The sequence below is a fragment of the Peromyscus leucopus genome, chromosome 6, assembly GCF_004664715.2.
Source record: "Peromyscus leucopus breed LL Stock chromosome 6, UCI_PerLeu_2.1, whole genome shotgun sequence".
Classification (NCBI taxonomy): domain Eukaryota; kingdom Metazoa; phylum Chordata; class Mammalia; order Rodentia; family Cricetidae; genus Peromyscus; species Peromyscus leucopus.
In genome coordinates this window covers 110868658-110884550 of record NC_051068.1, presented here as the reverse complement: position 1 = coordinate 110884550, position 15893 = coordinate 110868658, and the positions used below count along the sequence as shown (strand labels likewise).

Genomic DNA, 15893 nt, shown 5'->3' with positions numbered 1-15893 from the left:
CTATGCATTTATTAAAATATGTGCCTTAATAAAACTTAACAAAAGTTTATTGAATGCTTTGTAGTATACATTTCTAAAAGGTATTTGATGACAAATACTCTAATCTTGGCTTGTTAACTAAACTCATGTGGATGAATTAAAAACCAGCCTTTCTTTTGGGTTAACACTGTTTCTAGACACTGTATTGGGCAGAGAGACAACAAGATTACAACTTATACACAAATGCAGAAAGTATTTTTATTATGTTAAAATATTTCTTGATGAGCAGCAACTATTTATGTGAAGTTAAAAAAACTGACTTGCAATTATTTGCCTTGTCCTTGATTAGAGCCATGATTACACACATTCCTTCTAGTAGTTTCTGAAGTCTAAGAGGCTTGCAGATCTGTCAGTCTGTTCTGATCACAGGAAAAAGTATAGGATGGACAGTGTTCTCTTCTGAACTTACACCTTTAGAACAGTTCGAATGCTGTGAGACAGATCAAGAAGAATAAAATTTGAAAGATGAATTAAAAAAATTACATTTATTTATTCCATGTGTATGTATGTGTATGTATGTGTGTGTATGTGTATGTATGTATGTGTATGTATGTATATGTATGTGTATGTATGCATCCTGGCATGTGTGTGGAGGGCAGTTCTCTTTTTCTACCATGTGGGTCCTGGGGATTGAACTTGAGCCATCAGGCTTGGCAGCAGGCACTTTCTCCCTCTGAGCCCTGAATGGTGAATTTTTAGACCACTGATATTCTATTTGTTTTGATCCTCCCTCCCTCTTTAAGTATCAGGTCATTATTAATTCTGTATTATACAGCTGAGTTGAAAGCTCACCTTTTCCCCGAGTGCAGCTGGTCGAAGGCTTTGTTAATTTGGTCGAAGGGTAGATTGTCAGTCACAAATTCATCAACTTTTATCTTTTTGGACATATATTCAGACACCAGCTTTGGGACACTCTCTACACTCTTCCAGCCTAAAAGAAATCACATTCTTAAGGATAAATTAAAAAAAATTTTTTTGTTTAACTTTATTTTATATACATTGGTGTGAGGGTGTCAGATCCTCTGTAACTGGAGTTGTGAACTGCCATGTGGGTGCTGGGAATTGAACCTGGGTCCGCTGGAAGAGCAGCCAGTACCCTTAACTGCTGAGCCATCTCTCCAGCCCCTCTTAAGGATAAATTCATGCGACAAGTTTCTATGGTGTACCTAATTAGTCATGTTCCTTTCCTGGGTGACACTGATAGAGTTAAGAGGTTAAGTGGAATTCAAGGGGAAATGAAACATCCTATGACTGGTGTGAAGTGGAGGAAGAATTAGACACATCCTTAGCTGTGAAAAAGTACACACTTAACAGTTAATTGTTCTTTTCCTATGTTAGGGCTACTAAACACTGGGCCCGATGATACAGACCTGGAAAGTCAGTTACAGTGGAGGCTGAGGCAGGAAGGATTGTAAGTTCAAGCCTAGTCAACTCTGCCTCAAAAACAAACAAACAGCTTATAATTCTGCTGGAGAGCACTTGCCTGGCTAATATGTGTAACTCTGGCTTCAAAGGCCTTTTCAAATCCAGCTCCTGGAATATGGTGCCACAGGAGCATGTACCAGTTAATAGTTCCAAGATACTAGAAACTATTTAGTCAGACTGACATCTCCTAAGGTAAACAGTATAGTCATAAAGAAGAAAATTTTGGTCATGCCCTCATTTTAGCATTTACTTTCCAAGGCTTTTATTGTGTGTTTCAAAAAAGTTAGTTCAATACACGGTTTGGGATCTTGACACATTCTCTTCAACAGATCATTCAAAATGTCTGGGATATTTTCTGCCCAATAAGGACGATAGGATAGGTTTGGTTGTTTAGTTTTTGAAAGCCTATAAGAACTATGGAGGGCCGGGCGGTGGTGGCGCACGCCTTTAATCCCAGCACTCGGGAGGCAGAGCCAGGCAGATCTCTGTGAGTTCGAGGCCAGCCTGGGCTACCAAGTGAGTTCCAGGAAAAGGCGCAAAGCTACACAGAGAAACCCTGTCTCGAAAAACCAAAAAAAAAAAAAAAAAAAAAAAAAAAAAAAAAAAAAAAAAAAAAAAAAAAAAAAAAAGAACTATGGGGTCATTCGTTCACAATAGTTGTGAGACATGTTTTGGCATCTTCTCCCGGGCTGAGCACCACAAAAGACTCTTTCCCCAATCTTCTACCTGTAGTTAGATACTGCCAAGTGACTGAACGACAATCACCAGGGAAAAATGATCAGTTTGATAGTTTTTAGTTTTGCTAAAAAGTTTTGTCAATGTTTTAGTTTAGGACTCAGTATTGGTTACTACAGAAACCAGTGTTATTCAGAGAGGAGTCTGATCACACCCAGTGATGGCTGCATTATCTCTTGCTCAATAATTCTTGCTCTCTCAATCTTCTGTTTCTTTTCTTTCTTACCTTTTTTTTTTTTTGAGACAAGGCCTCACCAGGCTGGCCTTGCACCTGCCTCTGCCTCCCAAGTACTGGGATTAAAGGCCGCACCTCTACACCTTGCTCTTGCTCTTGCCCTTCTCTCACAAGTGTGTATCATTTGGTTCTGTTTACTTCAGAAGCCGGATGCCTCCCCAGCACCAGCAGCCAACACTGATTCTGAAAGCCTTCTTTTCAAGTCTCCCACAAACAATTCATGATAGAACTAAAACGTGTGATGATTTGTGTTCATACAAGAGACTGAGACTGGGATTTAAATTACACCAATGAAACAGAGTAGAGAAAATCTACTTCTCCACTGTGTTACCTCCAAAGGCAGTGCCTTTCCACGTGCGGCCTGTTACCAGCTGGAAGGGACGAGTGGAGATTTCTTCACCAGCAGCAGCTACGCCGACCACCACACTGACGCCCCAGCCTTTGTGGGCTGCCTCGAGGGCTGCTCTCTGCAAGCACAGAGATAAGGTGATCGCAGGTGTCCGGGAACTGCACAGAGAATGCCCTCTTCCCCAGAAACTTCCAGCGGAGGGAGGGTGACAGAGCCGTTTAAAGATGGCAACAAATCCCCACACTTTTTACAAGTGTCTTTGAAAATTAACATGAATATTAAATGGAACAAATTTCCTTTTCTTTTTAAACTTTATATCCTATATCCACAATGAAAATGAGTGAATCTAGACTGCTTCTCTCTCATAAGTTATAAAAAAAAAAACCACCTACAAATGGACTTAAATTTAAGACCTGAGACTTCAAAGTACTAGAAGAAAACATAAGGGAAATACAGACACTGGAACAGGGAACCTTTTTTGGGTAAGATTTCAAACAACACAGGAAGTGAAAGCAGAAACAAACAGATTGAGCGAATAAAGACTTCTGCACGTCAGAGAACACCAGAGTGCACACAGATCATTGGTAAAACTACAAGAAACCCCTAAACTCCAACAACAAAGGGCCAAACAACCTGGGCAAGGGATGTCAAGACATTTCCAAAGCAGACACGGAGGGCAAACAGGACATGAAAACATGTTCAACATCACTAGTCACTCCTGAGACTCAAAACCACAACACATCACCTCACTCCAGTGAGAATGACAGTAATCAGGAAGGTTACAAAGGAACTTTCTAGAATTCTCCAAGAAAGGAGGAGGAGCAGGAGCTGCCTGAGCTGCCCACCCTTCTGGCCTCAGCTTTCTCATTAGCTGTAGAAAGTGGGTAAGGAAACCACTCAGTGTGATTGTTTTTTTTCTTGGAGTGGAGGGGGGTCAAACCCAATGCCACCTAGGAAGAACTAAAAATGGCCAGTAGAGAATACAAATGAGGGAGAAAGGCTTAAACAGATTTCTCAAGCCTCTGAGAGTCTGATTCCAACAGCAGGGAATTACAGGACAAGGGAGAAGAACAGGTAATTGGGGATGGTTCAGGTGGGGCTGTGGCTCCGACATGGATGATGGTTTCTGGAGGAGGAGGAACGAGAGAGAAGAGAGATGGAAATGTACATCAGCTCTCAGTGTCCTTGGAGAAGGTCCAGAAGAAACAAACAAACAAACAAACAAAAAACTAAAAACAAAAACAAAACGGCTCTGCAAGTGTCTGTGACAGTGTGAAGGCCAAGGAGGTAAGAAGGGAGCTGCTGAGAGTGTGACCTCAAGTGCCCAGGCCCTGCGATGCGAATCAGTACTCAAAAGCTAGGACAGGGACGGGCTCAGCCAATTCAGTCTGTGTGCGCGGAGTGCCAGGGTCATGGGGGACGGCTTGCTCCCAAAGACAGACTGAGCTGCAATGGAGGAGAGATGGTTCAAGGGCAGATTCTACAAGTTCATCTTGAAAATGAACTATGGCTAGAAGATAATACTGTCTGGTGAAGGAGACCAAAGCCCAGGATTGAGCCAGGGGATACTGCTAGATTAGAGGGCCCATGTTGTTTTTACTTTTTATGTGATGAGAAGACCTTTTACATGCACCACCAACACAGCTTCCAAAAGCCAATACCTACTCTTCACAACCAAATCACACTCATCACCACCTCATCCAAGGCAGACTGTCAGCCACTGAGGAGGCAGAGAAGGTGAGCTACATGAAGACATGCCAACACATCATGAAACATGCCAATACCATATGGAAAGGCCTCATCATCAAGTTAAAGCTAAGATTCCTAAGAATGGCGTCTTCTCTCCTCATAAACTCCTTCCTAAGAGAAGGAAGAGAATGATGACATGGATGATGGATCCAATGATGGATCAGGTAGACCTGGGGCACTCTGACCCAGACGAGAATGGAGCAGCACAGGTTTGCTGCAGCACAGCCCAAGTGTCTGCAGCTGCTATTCACACTAGACAAAGCCAGACAATCTTGAAAGTTTCCCCCATTCAGGCAAGTGCAAACAGTACACAAAGGATTGACCGTTACCTGGTAATCCATCAACGTGCAAGTTTTATGCTTCTAGGTATCAGTGTAAAAATAAAAGTAAACCCCAACTCAAAAGTAAAGATTGTAGCGCTGGAGGCAGAGCTCAGCGGTGTAGAGGACCAGGTTTCAGATCCCAGCACCCACAAGGTGGCTCACAACCATCCCTAACTCCAGTTCTTGAGGATCCAATGACCTCTTCTGACTTTGTGGGCACCGGGCACATGTGTGGTGCACATACATACACAAAGGCAAAACATTCAGACACATAAATCTAAAAAAAAAATTTTTTTTTTTTAAAATTCGAGATTTTAGTGCAAGAAGCTGTCAAAAGTAACTGTAAGACACTCACTATTTAATGTTACCTACGTCTGTTAGAATCTGCATCCTTTACTCAGGTCACCATGTAAGGATGTGTGTGTACATCCAATTCCAAAGCTCGTGCTCTCCACACTATTCAGCTTTTCGTTCCATGCACTCAGAGGCAAAGACACATTGTTTTGTTCATCTTTCCCTGATCCCTTCTATCACTTCCCACTCAAATGGTTCCAAGTAGTTGAGAAGCTATTACCATCCTTCGCTTTCTTTAGAATTAATTCCTATCAAAGCTGTTCCTTCCAAAACAAAACCACCTTTAATCTTAAGGAAACTGCATTTTAAAAAGGATTATAAGCAGAAAAGAGTGGAGATACACACACTCACCATGACCTTCACATTGCCAATACACTCAAAGGAGTAGTCCACTCCCCCATCTGTCATCTCAATGAGTACTTCCTGGATGGGTTTAGTGAAATCTTGGGGGTTAATACATTCAGAGGCTCCAAACTCTTTGGCCTTTGCGAATTTATCTTTATTGATGTCGATGCCAATGATCCGGGATGCACCAGCCACTTTACAGCCCATGATCACTGCCAATCCAACTCCTCCCAGGCCGAAGACGGCACAGGTAGATCCAGGCTCCACCTATCACCAAAGACAGTCCGTAAGCAGCAAGCCAAGAGTCACGGCCTCACAGGACAGCCGCTGCTCCAGCCATGTCTCACTGAACCGAATTAAGGCAGAAGCTGAAGCCCAGGCCAGTCTCTTACCTTGGCCGTGTTCACAGCAGCACCGTAGCCGGTTGAGATGCCACAACCCAGAAGGCAGACTTTATCCAAAGGCGCTGCAGGATCAATTTTAGCAATGGAGATGTCAGCCACAACTGTGTACTCAGAAAACGTGCTGGTTCCCATGAAATGAAAAAGAGACTTCCCTTTGCAGGTGAATCTGCTAGTGCCGTCCGGCATTAGTCCTTTCCCCTGAGTGACTCTAGAGAAGAAAAAAGGAAAAGGAAAATGGAAGGGTAGACGACTCATTTCCTTAACTCTCTAGATAAAAAAGTCAGTTTAAAAGTAATACCAGCAAATACTCAGAAAAGTATACTAAGACAAAAACTTCTAACTTTGAATGCAGTGGTTCTCAACCTTCCTAATGCTGTCACCCTTTAAGGTTGTGGTGACCCCCAACCCTAAAATTACTTCGCTGCTACTTCAAAATTGTAATCTTGCTACTGTTATGAATCGTAATGTAAATATCTAATATTTAAGATATCTGATGTGTGACCACTATGAAAGGGTCATTTGACCCCCCAAAGGGGTCGTGACCCACAGGTTGAGAACCGCTACTCTAATGTATCCATTAACAACTTTCCACATTCCAACAAAACCTTACCAGATAAACTTACAGACTGTGATCTTCCTCAGCTTCGGTATTCTGGGATCTGCATACCATAAGCACCATATCCACCTATGTTCTACCTCAGTTAAGTTGTGCTATCAGAACTGAACTGATTTTTACAGGTTCAACTTCTGTGACATTATTTTAAAATTCTATAAAAACTTACAAGCAAATAAGGCTTCATAAATGATGAAGCCCAAACTAGAATTTATACAAGAAGAGATTCAAACAATTATCCAACTCATCTTGTAAAAAACCAAGGCACCTCCATGGAGCTTCAACAGGGTAATATTTCTCAAGGGTCTGAATTCTACCCCACCTCTTTTTGAGACAGGGCTTCACTATATAGCCCTGGTTGGCCTTCAGGGTGATATGTAGACCAGGATGGTCTCAAACTGAGAGATCCACCTGCCTCTACCTCTTGAGTACTGGGATTAAAGATGTGTACCACCATGCCTGGCCTTTCTCTTTGACTGTGGTTAATTATCACTAAGGTGTGGTGATATTGTGTTCCCCAATATATTGTGCACCTTAATAAACTTATCTGGGGTCAGAGAACAGAACAGCCACTATATATAGAGGCCAGAAAATGGTGGCACACACGCCTTTAATCCTAGCATTCCAAAGGCAGAGATCTGCCTGGATCTCTGAGTTCAAAGCCACACTGGAAACAGCCAGGCTTGGTGACACGCCTTTAATCCCAGGAAGTGATGGCAGGAAGCAGAAAGGTATATAAGGCTTGAGAACCAGGAACTAGAGCTGGTTAAGCTTTTAGTAACATTTAGATTCATTCGGGTGAGGACTCCGAGGCTCCAGTTCAAGGAAACAGGATCAGCCGGTTAGTTGGTGAGGTGAGGTCAGCTGTGGTTTGTGTTCTGTCTCTCTGATCTTCCAGTATTCACCCCAATACCTGGCCCTGGGTTTGTTTTTATTAGTAAGACCCTTTAAGATCCATGTTACACTAGGGGGAAAAACAAACAAGCGAAATGCCCCCAGACAACTCCCTGACCTCACTGATCTCACAGGAGATGGGGAAGTAGCATTTGCTTAGGAGCACAGCCTGTCAGATGCTGACGGCCCTGAGCCACCTGACCAAGTGCTGCTTCTGGGGCTCACTCAGTGTGGAGAAGCAGCAGCGTCTTCCTTGTGGATTACTGCTACAAAAATCTGAACGTGTGGCATGGAAAGCATTAACACTGCGTCCAGTGGCGTGAGGGTTCACTGCGTGTGTGTAGGTCAGAGGAAAACCGTAGTCGCTCTTGGTCCCTCCAGCCTGTCTGAGACAGGATCTCTTTGCTACTGTGTCAGTTAGGTAGCTCATCTTCTGCTGGTCCTGGCTCCTTCCATCTCCCTAAGGGCGTGTGGACTACACTCTTGTGCTGCTGCAGCTGGCTCCGATGTGGTTTCTAGGAATCTAAATTTTCCCAACGGAGTCATCTTCTCAGCGCAACACTTGTCATTTCTGATACATACAATAACCTGATATACACTCCGATAAACATTTTGAAATTTATACACGAATAAATACACAAATGAGGAGAAGACAACAGGTCTTCTATACATTGTTGTGGGAGTATAAACTCTTCCATTCACATTGGAAAGCTGTGTGTGTACTTCTCACAACTTAGCCAATCAAATCACAGGAATCCACCTTGAGAAAGCAGCATACATACCCAACAAAAAAACGGGTAAGAATGTGGCGCTAATTTTAACAGCTCCCCTTGGTATGACCTCGTGTCCAAACACTGGAATTTGGAGTGGAGCATGACAACAACACAAAAGCAGACACGCACACAGGAGCGTGGACACTGCTCAGAGACACAAATGGAAGGAACCTGACAGCACATGCCTCGTGCTCCAACTACACAAAGCCCTCCAGGGAAAACTACCAGGACGGTGGCGACTTCTGCACGAGTCAGGTGCTGCTTTGGAAGGGACATGAGCACCACAGAGGGGTGCTGGCAGAGATCTCGACCTGTGCCCGGGAGAAGGGTCTACCCAGCAGGTAGGTACACATGGAAACATTCACTGGTCTGCACATTTACAGTTTGTGTACCATGAGGAGTGTACTGACGTACGGTCTACCTCAGTAAAAAAGGGCAACAAACAAGATCTAAATGGTCTCAAAGGGTCCTCAAGTGGCCAGCCACACCTCACAACAGAACTGCCCTTTCTGTGTCAAGGGGCTTCTTATCTCCTGTAGGCTTCACGCAACCCTTCTGTGGTAATTTTTATTACTTTGATTTAACGGGCAATAAAACAGCTCATAAAAAAAAAAAAGGCTTCATTTCACTTTAAAAATCATGTCTTTCCTTGCAAATTTAGCTGGCTGTTACAGGGAGGGAATGTATTCAGGAAACTCTGACTCGCCTACCCCCACCACCCTTCTTTGGCTCTTTGAAACAAGGCCATACAACTGCAGTCTGGACTGTGACCCTCCTGCCTCCACTTCCCGAGTGCTGAGATTACAGTTGTGGGCCACCATGCCTGGTAACAAGCTCCTGTTTTATATCTTAATGCCTGGAGACACTGGGCAAACTTGGAGATTGCTAGGCCTTGATTTTCTCATCCCTGAAAAATGCTTAGTAACGCTGACAGTGAGGCCTCTTTAAAGACAGAATTAAGTAACTCCCGTAAAAAGCACTATATAAATCACTACACAATTACTCGCTGTGATCTATTATTTTTCTTGCGTGTATGGGTCTTCCACATGTATGTATGTATGTATGTACGTATGGATGTGCACCATGTGTGTGCCTGGTATCCTGGGGCAGAAGAGGGTATCAGTTCCCTGGAACTGGAGTGACAGATGGCTGTGAGCCAGCACATGGGTGTTAGGAATCAAACCTGGGTCTTCTGGAAGAGCAGCTTGTACACCAAGTGCCTTTTTGACCACGGAGCCGTCTCTCTAGCGCATACTTACTGTTAATAAGATCTCTTATTATGAGACTATGTTAAAAGAGGACTGGGGAGATGGCTCAGCAGTTAAAGCACTTACTGTGTAAACAGGAAGACCTGAGTTCAAAGTGCAGAATCCATGTACGACACAAGGCATGGTGCCGTATGCTGGTAACCCTAGTGCTGGGGGGCGGGGGAGAGGAAGCACGGAGTCAGGCCACCCCGGGAGCTGCTGGCCAGGCAGCCCAGCTGAAATGCAGAGCTTCAGTCTGAGACCCTTTCTCAAAGGAATGCGGTGGGGAAGCTGTGTAACAGTTCCCTCTGAAATTGAAACTGGCATTCTACAAGGAAGCTCCTTAAATCAGAAAGGTAAACAACTCAGAAGAGCTTCAGGAAGTCCCTGAAACTGGCCGGATTCACTAGACCCCTTCTTGCCAGAATAAGCAATTAAAGCTAAGAGTCCCCTTCAGACAAGACAGCCAAGCTGCAAAGAAGACTCACAGACCAGCACAGCACCTGGAAAGGACACTCTGTAACTTGTTGGGCTGCCTGCAGGCTGTGCAGTGTGCCCCATGTTCCTGGCTTTTGTGAGTTGTCACACATGCTAGGGTGGGCTTTGGTATTTCTGCTCCTGTAAGTAACCTCTCACCCATATTCCTATAAATAACCCCCAATAAAACTCAAGGTTCATTTCACCAAGCTGGACTTCGGTAGTATCTGTACTTCAGTCAGTGGTGGGGTAGACATACGTGTTAAACCTTCCCAGGAAAAAAGTTTTGTCATGCAACAGGGAGGAAGATGAAGGTGGAGCGTGAGCCTCTTGGATGCCCTGCTGTGGCCCCTGCATGTGCAACAAACATACACATAGCACACGCATGCACATTAGATGTTTTAAAAAAGAGCTATATATATTTAAAAAAAGATACTAACCTTATCTTCTGGCAAAGGTTTGTTTTAGGATTCAGACAAAACTTGCATTCTCCACACTGTGGGATGTACAGGGGGATGACAGTATCACCTGGAAAACAGATGTGAGGCTGTTAACCTGAATGGCGTAGATGGTTCTAAGTGAACATAGCAATCCTCTCACTCTGTCAACAACCTCAAGGCTTAGAAATGCTGTCTAAAGAGCATGGTCCAGACACCTGCCAGCCATGCACAAAAAGGTATGTTTCAAAGTTTTTGATCTTAATGAAACTCTAAATAACTGGAGGATCAGGAGGACGATATGTTTCAAAAACACCAAATCCTTGATGCATCTCTAAAAATTCATGCTTAACTTGCCAAAACTGCTTTATGGTAATGTACTTAAAACAGTTTCAAATGAACAGCTGCTTGAAAAATCAAAGAGAAAGAAATGCATCCAAATACTTGTCCTTCTAAGATAAGTAAAATTAACTGTGACAACTTTTTAGGTGATGACCTGCTCATAAATAAATAGCTGTATAGTTATTCAGACAGTAATGTCCCAATGGAAACAAGCCAAAATCATTATGAGTGAATTAAAAGCTTTCCTTACCTGCTTTCACCTTAGTAACCCCTTCACCAACGCTTTCCACAATTCCAGCACCTTCATGTCCCAAGATCACTGGGAAACACCCCTCAGGATCAGCTCCGCTCAGGGTATAGGCATCGGTGTGGCAAACGGCAGTGGCAATGATCTACCAGGATGTTAAGAGAAAAGCATCTAAATGTGCACATGCAGCTAGAGATATCACATTTTGCAGATTTTTAGATACCCGTCTTTAATAATTTTACTTCTCTAAAATGAGCATGTTTACAATTCTTAGACCTGGCAGACTTCTGGGTAGTCATGAGAATGGTGGTGTGCTAATATGTACAGAGGTGTGGCATAGCTGTTTTCTTTTTGGTGTATGTGAGCAAGCAGAGGTAAAGCTGGTGGCTTTACCAGCACTGTGCCTTCAGTAAAGAGGATCAGAACAGCTAGGGCCATCTCACTGCTGGCTTCCTAACTTGGGGGAATGTGATGCCTAAGAAGACACTGTTTCTGAGAGGTACCTGTCTGTCTGGTCTCTGCCAAAACTCAGAGCTTTTAGTGGAACAGAGTCTTTTTGCTGACATACACAATTTCTACTCAAACAAGCCTTTCATTAGACTTCTCTGACTTCTAATAATTGTATCTTGGGGCTGAAAAGATGGCTCAGTGATTAAGAGTGCTTGCTGCTCTTACAGAAGATCTGGTTTTTGGTTTTCAGCACCCACATCAGGCAGCTCACAACTATCTGCAACTGCTCTGGGCCCCAACACCCTCTGGTCTCCTCAGGTTCCAACATGCACTTGGCACATATAAACTCATAGAGGCACATAAACATAAACATTAAGGAAAAAAAGCAATTAAAGGCAAAATCTTGTTTGTATTTATGCGTTTCTGCTTCTGTCCTACGTACTCATTCTTTGCTGTAAGCTACCAATTTCCGGGGGATGAAAGCTGTCACTGTGTCCACATTACCCATCTCAGTTTAGGACAAACTGTCTTCTTTACTGGCAAAACCACCAATCAGATTAACTTCTGAACATGAACAGAAATACACAAAGTATTATAAGATTTCAGATTCTTAGATCTTGGCTGAAAAGGGCCTTGAACAGCATTAGGTTTTGTGCTTCTCAATCAGATACTTGTGAACCTTGGGATACAGGCTAGTGTGCACAGTGTGTCCGGTGTCATGATGATACAAGAGACCAGTGACTCTTTTCCTTGAAGAGCAACATTGTTTCAGAATGCTAAGGAGCAAAACACATGTAATGGTTACGACTTTAAAACATTAACTTTTCCCAAAAACAAGTATAGAGCGGAAGGTAAAACAAAGTTTTATAACTGTCAAAGAATCAAAGGTCTCCCTGGAATGCTGTCTTCTGCGTCTCTCTAGGGGTAACTTCTTTTCTTAGCCACAGTAGGGGGTAAGGAGCAGGGGACTCATGAATCCACTGAACCCTGGCCTTGTCCACCAGAGGCAGGGCCTTTTAAAGCTCTCTAGGCAAGGGAATTTCATGTGTTTATTGCTCTCATCAATCAAGAACTCTTTTTCCAGTTTTCTGGAAGTAAACTGAAGACCAAGTCTATTCTTTGACTCTAATACACCATGCTGTGAGTTATGGGATCAGCAGAAAGGAGAGGATCATATAAAGCCACCTTAAACCCAACCATAAAAAGTCCTATCGTGGTAGTCCACTAATCCGGAGGCTTGGCTTCTCAGCTCGAGAGCAAATACAAAATGATGGAGAGGTTGATTCTGCGGCTGGAAGGCTTCCAAGGCCTTCTCCTGACACCACCCTTTGGGTTAATCCTCTGCAGCCCTCAGTCCACTCCTCTATCGGGAGACCTAACTGCCAGCTTTTTCCCACAGTGCCTTGCTGTAACCTTACCTTAATTCGGACTTCATGAGCCTTTGGAGGTGCTACTTCTATTTCCTCTATGGAGAGAGGCTTTCCGGCCTCCCAGGCGACTGCAGCCTTGCATCTGATCACCTGAAGTGGGGGAAAAGGGAGCAAACTGTTTATCCTCCTGTATTAATAATTACTTCACGGTCGAATCAGATAACGATGAATGCTAATGTGGAGTGTGCCAGGGCTGGGGAGACGGCTCAGTGGGGAAAGGCCCTGCTGTGCAAGCATGTGGAGGAGCCCAGCTCCACAGCACACTTGGATGCAGTGGTCTGTCTGTAATTCCAGCACTCAGATGGTAGAGAGGGGATCCTCAGAGCAAGCTGGCTGGCTAGACTAACCGTACTGGCGAGCTCTGGGTTCAAGTGAAAGACCCTGATTAAATGCATATGGTGGAGAGCGACTGAAGAGGACTCCTGATGTCAACTTTAGCACTCCACATGCCCACATTTGAACACGCATACACACACTCACACACACTGCAGATTCGGATACACGCAAAACGAAATAAAGTGAACAACACATTCACAGAAAAACGTATACCACTGAGTGAGATGGTGAATTGCTTTCTAGGTTTCTTATAAATAATATACTTAAAAAAATATATATTTGAAGGGCCAGGGATGGTGATGCAAACCTTTAGTCCCAGCACTTAGAGGCAGGTGAGTTCGAGGCCAGCCTAGTCTACATTTCAAGTTGCAGGACAGTCAGGGCTACATAGAAAGATCCCATCTCAAACCCTCGCTGGAAAATACACCACCACCAAACAACAACAACAACAACAACAACAACAACGCGCGTGCATATACATGTAGGCACATATATATTTGAAAGGCTGAAGAGATGGCTTGCTGCTCTTGCAGAAGGCTCTAGCTAAGTTCAGTGTTCAGTATCTACATGCTCAGACCTACTTGTAACTCCAGTGTCAGAGGACCTGTGCCTTTTTCTGACTTCCACAAGCTTCTGCATGCATGTGGTGCACATAAAACACACACAGACACACATTAAAAAATTTATTTAAAAAAAAAGCATGTAATTGACACGCTCATGACACTGTGCAATGTATAAAGAAGAACAGATTAAGATACAGGTCCTGCTGGGTGTGGAGGTGCATACCTTTAATCTCAGCACTGGGGAGGGAGAGGAAGGAAGATCTCTGTGAGTCTGAGGCCCACATATAGAAAGTTCTAGCCCAGCATGAGCCACATAGTGAGACTTTGTCAAAAAAAAAAAAAAAAAAAAAAAAGGAGGAAAAAGTAAAGAATACAGGTCCCAAGCTAGGGATGTAGCTCAATGGTAGAGCACTTGCCTCGAATGCACAGGCCCTGGATTCGATCCCCAACACAACAAACGGCAAGCCAAGCTAAGAACAACAATAACAACAAAATTCCACCCAGATCCTGTCAGATTTGACAAGTAATTCAAGGAACCACAAGTTTATTACTATGTATCCTAATAATCTTTCCCTTGGGATAGCTTATAAAACACCACTTTAATGCAAAACTGCACAGTGGAAAGGATCCTAAGAAATATCCAAATGGGAGCTAGGTAAAAATACCATAACTATCTCTTCTAACTGTGTTAGCTAATGCATTAGCGATTTGGCATGTGTGGCTACTGAACACTAGAAAAAGGTCAGTGTGAACTGAGATCGATTATAAATGTAGAAATTTGAAAGCTTAAAAGAGTAAAAGTATCTCAATTTAAAAATACTGATAACATATTGAAACAGTGCTGTGACTATTAGGCTGGGTAAACATACCATTAGAATTAATTCTATGTGTTCTTTTTAATGTGGCTTCTGGAAAGTTTAAAATTCCACATACAATTTACATCGTGCATCTAAAGCAATGAGCTACCACAGCGATTACACCCAGCACAATCCTCCCTTATCACAGAAGCAAGCCTGATGAGGAATGCTGGGTTTTGTTACTTCACTTGATGCTTATGAAATATGTTGACAGACTAAATTAGGTTGCAAGCCACCGGGTTTACAGGAGATAGGCTTCAAAGTCAATAAACACTAAAACGTGATTTAAACAAACAGGTACACGGCGCTGCACACGGCACGCGAAGGCCGGAGGAAGAGCCTGACTTTTCTTAGTTGTTTTGAGCACGGTCAGTGCTCCAGCTCCGCCATCCTGCAACTGCGACCGGGGCAGGCTACTCCATCCCGCGTGAAGGGCACGGGCCTCTTCCCACCCGGCCCGAGCAGAGCAGAAAGCAAAGCTGCTCTCCACGCGCAGGACCGAAACAAAGCCTCCCTGCCCTCGCTGCGGCTGCGCTCGCCTCCCGAGGCTGGCGGCAACGTGCCACCCGGGCGCTCCCTTCCTGTGCTCAGGCCCATCGCGCGTTTCAATACCTGGTTCGCCATGTCCCCAAATTCGTAAGCTGCACGTCCACTAGTGTAGCGGATCCCGGGTACGGGGCGGGTCGTGCGTGGGGGGGCGGGGCCGAGCGCGGGAGGCGGGGCTCTGATGCAGAGACGGCGTGCGTAGGGGCGGGACTTGAGAGGGGCGGGGCTTGAGTTTTGGCTCCCGCGCTGCCGTGCAGAGGGCTAGGGTTTTATCCAGAGCCGGTGAAACTTTTTATTCCGGACTGGTCTGACCGAGACGCTGCAGAGCATCTCTGTGGAATTTCCCTGGCTAGTTTTAGTGCAGTCGCTGTAGGTAAGGCTTAGACGTGAGAGAAGCAGAACGTGAGGAAACCGGAATGCCACTGAAGCACGTGAGGGACAAGCCACGCCTTCCGTGTCGCCCCTCTCCCCTTCCTCGTGCTTGGCGCTTCTGGGTACTGGATGCGTCCACGCTGCTCCCTGCTGTGAGACTCCTGATAACTCGGAACACTAGAGGGAGAGAGAGAGGCCGATCTGGAAACAAACTGCCCCAGCTTCGGCTCCAGCACCTTCTGATGTGTTGCTGGGATTTCAGGGGCCATAGGTCACGGGGAGAAAAATTTGCAGGAAGGGAATGAGGGAGCCGACCGGCGCGTTTTAAGAGCAGACCACCTGTAGAGACCG

At 44.5% G+C, this 15893-nt stretch overlaps 1 protein-coding gene across 1 annotated transcript; it reads right to left on the bottom strand.

The window, feature by feature from the left end:
- Nucleotides 1-212: 212 nt before the first annotated feature.
- On the bottom strand, nt 213-15334 carry LOC114687375 (alcohol dehydrogenase class-3). The gene is made up of 9 exons (XM_028862032.2): nt 15237-15334; nt 12857-12958; nt 10992-11133; nt 10403-10490; nt 5947-6166; nt 5561-5821; nt 2766-2901; nt 832-970; nt 213-469 (listed from the first exon to the last, which is right to left on the bottom strand). Exons 1-9 carry the CDS (start codon nt 15246-15248, stop codon nt 445-447), a joined length of 1125 nt encoding a protein of 374 aa, XP_028717865.1. The 5' UTR covers nt 15249-15334; the 3' UTR covers nt 213-444.
- Nucleotides 15335-15893: the final 559 nt, after the last annotated feature.

Excerpts from the sequence above, each read along its gene's own strand:
- LOC114687375 (XM_028862032.2), bottom strand. Across the intron at positions 971-2,765 it reads GAAAGGCACTGCCTTTGGAG|GCTGGAAGAGTGTAGAGAGT; the intron begins GTAACACAGTGG and ends GATTTCTTTTAG. Across the intron at positions 470-831 it reads CAGCTGCACTCGGGGAAAAG|CATTCGAACTGTTCTAAAGG; the intron begins GTGAGCTTTCAA and ends TCTGTCTCACAG.